The sequence below is a fragment of the Salvia splendens genome, chromosome 12 (assembly GCF_004379255.2).
Source record: "Salvia splendens isolate huo1 chromosome 12, SspV2, whole genome shotgun sequence".
NCBI classification, from domain to species: Eukaryota; Viridiplantae; Streptophyta; class Magnoliopsida; order Lamiales; family Lamiaceae; genus Salvia; species Salvia splendens.
Genome location: NC_056043.1, coordinates 1242155 through 1249883, shown reverse-complemented (window position 1 = coordinate 1249883; position 7729 = coordinate 1242155). Strand labels below are relative to the sequence as shown.

General features: G+C 35.3%; 1 protein-coding gene across 1 annotated transcript; it reads left to right on the top strand.

Moving 5' to 3' along the window:
* Nucleotides 1-4533: 4533 nt before the first annotated feature.
* LOC121758379 (protein SENSITIVITY TO RED LIGHT REDUCED 1-like) lies at nucleotides 4534-7583 on the top strand. Its single transcript, XM_042153789.1, has 2 exons — nucleotides 4534-4644; nucleotides 5642-7583. Exon 2 carries the CDS (start codon nucleotides 5642-5644, stop codon nucleotides 6491-6493), a length of 852 nt encoding a protein of 283 aa, XP_042009723.1. The 5' UTR covers nucleotides 4534-4644; the 3' UTR covers nucleotides 6494-7583.
* The last annotated feature ends 146 nt before the right edge of the window (nucleotides 7584-7729 follow it).

Below are 7729 nucleotides of genomic sequence, written 5' to 3'. Positions count from 1 at the left end.
GTCAGTCTTGAGTCCTGTTCGGTCAATGTGCTTTCTTTGGTTTGCTTGGTCTTTGTGCTTTCTTTGGTTTGCTTGGTCTTTGTTTGTCTCTGTGCGTTTTGTCTGTGTGTTTTGTCTGTCTCTGTGCGTGTCGTCTCTTACAAATGTTACTGAGGTATCTTGTTCTTCGAAGGCTGATCCCCTTCTTAGAACATATACAAGCCAACGATTGTGAGTCAAAGCTTCTAAAGAGGATACAAGACCACAATTCAGCTTAAACAAGCAGTTCGTCTAAAACGAGCTGCAATAAGCCAACGATTGTGAGTCAAAGCTTCTAAAGAGGATACAAGACCACAATTCCGCTTAAGAAACAAGCACTTCGTCTGAAACGAACTGCAATAAGCCAACGATTGTGAAGTCCAAGCTTCTAAAGAGGATACAAGACCACAATTCGGCTTAAAAATCAAGCACTTCGTCTGAAACGAACTGCAACAAAAGTCCGATTCACGCGATAAAACTTGCCTGAATTAGGACAAGGGAAAGTCCGATCCACGCGATAAAACTCGCCGAATTAGGACAAGGGAAAGTCCGATCCCCAAATTAGGACAACGGAAAGTCCGATCCGAGCGATAAAACTCGCCAAATTAGGACACAAACCAAGTCCGGTCAAAGAAGAGTTCACTTCATCAGACCGAGGACAAACATCAACTTACCCCGTACCTTTATCCAGAATGCCGAAGTGATTCACTTCGCTTTTCGGGGGGGGTAGTGATGGAGTATGATGGAGTACGTACTAAACAAGCCCAACAGCAGTAAAGCCCATCAGCCTAAAGCCCAAGAAAGAGTATCAGTTCGGCATGACTAAAGAGTATCAGTCCGGCATGACTAAAGAGTTCAGTTCGGCACAACCAAAGAGTTCGGCCCCAGCCTACAGCTCGGTAAAAGCCAACCAATCAAACTCTGCTCTCAGGTCGGCATCAAGCTCTACTCTCAGATCGGCAAAAGCTGCTCGGCAATAATTCAGCAGTTCGGTCTCAGTATTCGACCGAACTAGGAGATAGTGGACTCATGCAGGATTTCCACCTCCACTACACCCACGATCTATTTAGTGGTGTCAAGCAGTCATTAACTCATGCAGGATAGTGGACCCATGCAAGATCGCCACGATCTCCACGACATCCACTGCCTAGTAAATGGTGCTGCATGCCACGATCTTGGTTCAATGTATAAATAGAACTTAGATCAGATAGAAAAGGGTTAAGTTCTGTTAAGCTCTCTAGAGAAAAAGATCAAATAGCAAGTCTGTATTGTAAGCTGTAGAAAACAGATCAAGCAATACAACTCTGCCCTCTTTTCTTCCCGTGGACGTAGATTTACCTCAGTAAATCGAACCACGTAAATCTCTGTGTCGTGATCTGTATTTTCCAGCATTCTTCACCATCAAAAATTCGCCAAACCATCAATCTTTTAAATACATTCATGTCATTTAAGAAAAATTAAACAAGGCTCATGGCCCCATTATTGGCTATTAAAATTTTAGATGGCTTTGAGATATTGTAATTTATAATCTTTTATAATTATACTATTATTTATTTATAGGAGAAATAATCTTAGTGTGAGGAATCTCACATGAATCCAGAAAATAGAGAACAACATATAACACATATATAAGGGAGTTGAGTTACATATCATATTTTTTATTAAAAAAATTAGATTGTTGCTTTCAGACCTAAATTTATCCAATTCGTGAGGTTGCTAATATTTGACCGAACTCCCAACATCTAAATAAAATAAAATGTAACGTTTAATTCTGGTTAAAATGTGAGATTATGATTACTTTTGCCTCAATTATTGCTACCACTTTGTTGCTTTCGAATCTAAAAAGATTCATAATATCTACTATTATATTAATCACGACAATCGAGTTCCACTTCTAATTATTCCACATTAATAATTTCATAGGGACCTTATATTGTTTAATAAATAGATAAGGACATAATCAAGAGCACCCAAAAATATTAACAGTGGCAAGTTGGAATATCAATGCAAGTACTCCCTCCGTTCCATAGTAATGGAAGTGTTTTTTTCGGCATGGAGATTAAAAAAAATTATGTTAGGTGAGTTAAGTAAAAGGAGAATAAAGTGAAAAATGAAAAAGGTAGAAAGATGAAGAGAGAAAAAAGTAAGATAGAGTAAAGTGGTTGTGGAAAAATGTTTTGATTTTTACTAAAAAGGAAAATGACTCTATTACTATGGAATGTATCAAAAGGGTAAAATGACTCTATTACTATGGAACGGGAGAGTAAAAAATAATTTGGGGGCTACTTAAAGAATTTAGGTGTGGTGTCATCAAACTATTGGTGATATTATTTTTTATAAGATTAATTTCTTCAATAAATTGAATCAAGGGTTGTTTGACTGTTTCAGAAATTCAGGCACATTAAATAATTGAGGGAACATCTTTTTAGGTCCACAAACTTTACCAAAGTATTATTTTAGGTCCGTAAACTTTGAAAATATCATTTTAGGTCCGTCAACTACAAGTTAATATCATTTGAGGTATTTTGAACTTTTTATACGAAAATGCCCTTAAGCCTTCAAAGTGCAATTTGGACAATTCTTTTGCCACTCATGTTGCGCCAGAGACCTAGTCCAACAATTTTTAATGGAAAAATTTTATATTTAAATTTAATTTGGATGGTAATTGATCTCATTCTAAAATTCATATGAATAATACTCTGAATGACAATCCAAATTAATAGCTATCCAATTTCAAAACAAATAAACTAAATATAATTCCCAAATCACCTATAGTAAGTTCTAAAAATGCATTTTAGATTAAAAAAATAAAATAAAGTATCTAATTCCCAATTCACTATTCCTATATAATTGGTCATCTAATAATTGAAAAATGTACTATTTTTTTACGGAAAATTTTAATTATATTTAAATTCAATTTGACGCAAGATGAGTGACGAAAGAATTGTTCAAATTGCCCTTTGAAGGCCTAAAGGGCATTTTCATCCGAAAAAAGTTCAAAATACCTCAAATGATATTAACTTATAGTTGACGGACCTAAAATGATATTTTCAAAGTTTACGAACCTAAAATGATACTTCGGCAAAGTTCGTAAACCTAAAAAGATGTTCCCTCTAAATAATTTAACATACTACGAAAGTTGATGGTGATTTGAAAGAAAATTTGAGACAAAAAGAAATTTATTCCAAGAGAAGTGAACAAGTCAAGGTCTACCATTCGATATCAAATGTGAAATTATCACCTTGCCCTTCTCTAATTATGTGAGTCATTATAAAGGATGGACATATGTGACATTTCAAATGGGTGAATTGATTGCCCATATTAGATTAATATATGTGATTTAGAAAGAGCGATAGTTTATATAATAGGATAAAGAAATCTATTGCCACCAAAATTCAGTTGAATATTATAATTGTAAATTTATGAAAAAGTCACAAAAATATCCTTTTCGTAGGGTGTGATAAGGTCACAGATAAGGAGAGGCGATGATTAAGATTGAAAATAAAACGAAGACTTTAATGACACTATTGATTTTATAGACTAGAACACTTATTGCAATTAATTTGTTTCCACGTTGATATGAGAATGACACCACCCTATATGAGCTAATGGCATATCATAATAGAAAACTATAGTCATGTAAATAAAAATGTAAGAATAGTACTAGTAATAATTTTAGACTATTATGTCTTACATAATGATTGTGAAAATTGCAATGTTATACGAATTTAGTAGTACAATATTCACTATTACACGAAATTATAAATTTGTATGTTTTGCCGTTTCGTAACAATGTTTGATGTTTATTATAAATAATTTAGAATAGACAAATTATTGGAATATTTGCCGTCATCAAGGAAAGATCAAAGAAATATGACTATTTTTGCCTATACTGGTAATAGAAATATAACTCTGATTTCCTTCTCTTTAGTAGTAGTAGTATTTTTTTATCTATACGTATATATGCGATTGAGAATTTGATACCCCTCCGTCCTGCAATAGGAGTTCTATTTGGTCACGACATAAATTTAAAAAATGTAAAAAAAAATGAGTTGAATAAGTTAGCGTACGTCTCACTTATATATAGTTTTATAATAAAATATGAGTGGAATAAGTTAGTGGAATCTGAGATCTACTTACCATTTATGATAAAAGTGAAATATGACTCTTATTGTAGGGCAAACCGAAATGATAAAATATGACTCTTATTATGAGACATGGGAGTATATAAACACATAAATAATCTTCAAAGATATAATTACATAAAGTGTAATTATTTATCTTAAGAAAGTATAAACTCAACTGAACTTCAATATAACAAATTACGATTCCAAAATAATATAAATAGCAAAAATGAAAATCCAATGTGTTGAAAATTAGAATTAAACTTCGAAAGCAATACAAAAGAGACCGACAAACATAGGGCCCAAATTACAAATCAAGCACACAAAGGTATTTTACCAATTTGGGCTTTATTTAAATATGTAAAAGCCCACACTTTCAAAACTAGGCTGAAAAAATTTAAAAAAACAAAAAAAGAGCTCTCCAACAGACCTGAATCTTAGAGTAGGAGATCAGCTCCGGCGACGGTAGCTTCGCATTTCTTTTAGCTTCCGAAGATTGAAGGTATTATAAGTTATCGTAGCTCTGAATCTTCAATTGGTGAATACAAGTCATATTTTTCCCCTAATTGTTAAATTTCTAGCAAAAGGTGTATATTAGCTTTAAATTGATTTATAAGAGCAATATTTGCACTCGAAATTGGGGTTTGTTTGCTGTTTTAGATGAGGTTTGTTTGCTTTCTATGTAGCCAAGATGTTTGAGGATGTGTTCTATTGAATTTTTCGTTTTCGTGCAAAGCTATTCGCATAGAGAATCTAGGGATTTAAGAATCTTTAAGATTGTTTTGTTGCTACGGCGAATTGGAGTAAGCATGATGGAGGAACATGATGATATTGGAAGTGGATGTGTTTTGAGAAATTTTTGCATTCTGGTTGAAAAGCATAGGATTTTGTTTTTAGAATAAACTATTGATTGGAAAAACTTATTATACTGAAGAGGGGATGTGTAACATGTGTTTGAACTCGTGAGTCGATTTGATAAGCTTTTGCTTGGAGAGATTCTTGGGTTTTGCCTTTTAGAGCTAAAGTAATGATTGGAAAAACTTAGTAAACAAGTAGAGACAGATACTTTGGAAGTTTCTTCAAGATTATTTTGTTGTAGGAGTGACTTTTCGAAGTAACATGGTTTAGGGGGTGTCTTTTGGGTCTTGAAGAGGAATGTGTTTGAACTCGTGAATCGATTGCTGAGCTTCTGTTGTGAAGATTCTTGAATTCTTGCTGGAGAGATTAGGATTTTGTTTTTAGAACTAAACTAATGACTGAAAAAACTTAGAAAACTGAAGAGGGATATGTCTGAACTCATGAATCGATTGATAAGCTTTTAGTTTGAGAGATTCTTGTGTTTTGCTTTTTAGAGCTATACCAATTATTGGAAAAACTTAGTGAACGCATAGAGGTGAATATTTCTAAAGTTTTCTTCGTAGAATTCGATTCTGTATGTGAAGTGTTTACGTTATCCTAAATATTCAGCATATAATTCGTGTCTGGTCCCTTATTTTCAGATGAAACTAGTGCCTGCAACAGTGGATGATGCTTCGCCAAAAGCTCTCCCTCCCGAGAAATCTGATCCCTCGGAAGATTGGACTATTGTGTTGCCGAGGCGTGGAAAGAAGAACAGAATCGCCAACAAGTTTGTGATCCCTAAACGGCAAATGGAAGTGCAGTTATGGGCACCGATAGATCTCGAAACTGATCCAGAGAGAGAATCAAAGCTGAAGCAAAAAATGGATACTTGTATTCAGAAATTCGAAAACTCCAAATTCTACAGAAATCTACTGAGCCAAATCCGAAATCCTGATGTTTTGGATAAGTTTTCCAAAGTTTTGGGATCAGAGGAAAAGATGCAGATGGTAGTTTACGGGATTGGTAGCATCGAATCATTCGGGCCTCCCCGGCTGCAACTCTGCCTCGCCATTTTGTTGCAGAGGAGCTTCGATTGGATCGGAGGAATAGAACTGTTTGACCCGATAATCTCCCTGACAGAATCAAAGGTCCTGACGTCTCTAGGCTGCACTGTTCTGTCAATCAACGAGCAAGGCCGGAGACGAGCTGTGAAGCCTACGTTGTTCTTCATGCCACACTGTGAGGCGGAACTGTATGACAATCTCTTGGAAGCGAATTGGGAGGTGGGCCGGTTGAATCAGCTGGTGATCTTTGGGAATAGTTTTGAGGCGTACGAGCAGCACGCGTCGGTGTGCAAGAGCTCGAGGAAGCATGTGTTGGCTGTTCAGAGCTTCACTGAAGAGTTGGGAGTCGATACTTTTTCCGATGATTCGTTTCGAGCATTTCACGGTACGAGTTGGCATTTTTTTGGCCCTCCTGCTGAAGCAGATTTGCAAATGATTTTGACTTAAACCTGTGTATTTCCTCAAATGCAAAAGGTCTCAAAAGTTTATACAATACTCATCTGTCTGCTATTAAATGTCTCGTTTCCGAAGCCATTTCGGGATGTCAATTGACTTTTACTATTATTTGATAAGTGGATCCTACACTACACGCTACTAATTCATCCTAATCATATTTAATATGTAAATGTGAGATTCATATTCCACTAGTATAAATAGCCGAAAACTTGACCTGAAAAGATATCTGACGACGTCGTTGCCGATTATGCCACGTCACCCGATGAATCGATTGGCCCTGTGAATGTAGCGTTTGTGATTAGAAAGACCTATGCTTGGATAAGGAGATTTTAAACCATAACAAAATATAATTTTGTGGAAAAAAAATGTCATTTTCATTCCATTTTATTGAGAGTGTGACACTGATTGATGTAATGGAAATAAAATTCGTATCCAATCACAAATAATCAAAACCATTGTTACAACTAAAAAAATTTAAGATATAAAAAACCAGCACCAGATTTTTCTAATGCAATTTATGGTGACAAATGCACTCTCTTTTCAAAGTGGCCTTGCATTTCCTTCATCTAATCTACCACACAATTTTTCTACAAATATCAAACTTGATGAAGCTAAGCCTCTATACTTTAAATTTCTCTTCCTCAAAATGTTGAAGAGAAATAAGATGGCAGCGAGCGCGGGAATCGGCCCTTCTCCGCCGCCAATGGCTGCCCGGGAATCACCCGATGCCGGCTGGCCCAAGTGGGTTTATGGAGGCGCCGTCGCCACGAGGAAATCTAACTCCGAGCATGAGGATTATGCAATGAGGAGAGTCAGGGAATCTGAGAAGGCTGAGAAGACTATGCATCTTATTTGTTGGGGCGCCACTAAATAGAGTTTTCGCTTCAGTCTCGTATTTTATTTCATCAGTGTTCGATTTGTTAGATTTATATAGTATGGTATTGAATCTTGTGTTTTGATTTTGGTGAAGAAATAACTTGTTGTTTCAGTATTTTATTTCATTAGTGTAATTCGATAATTTAAATGTATATACTATGATGTTGTATTTGATTTTGGCAAAGAAAGTGGCCTTTTGTGTGTTTGATTGTGTGTCAATATATCCAAGTAGTGTTGATTTTTTCTATAATTTGAGGGTGAATATAATTTTTGGTGTGTGGAGTACTATTCTAATAGCCATATCAAAACTTCATTTTGACCGAATTTGGATTCCATATTGTAAACAACACA

What these genes read in the sequence shown, in the direction of transcription:
- LOC121758379 (XM_042153789.1), top strand. Translation starts at nt 5,642, where the DNA reads ATGAAACTAGTGCCTGCAACAGTGGATGATGCTTCGCCAAAAGCTCTC.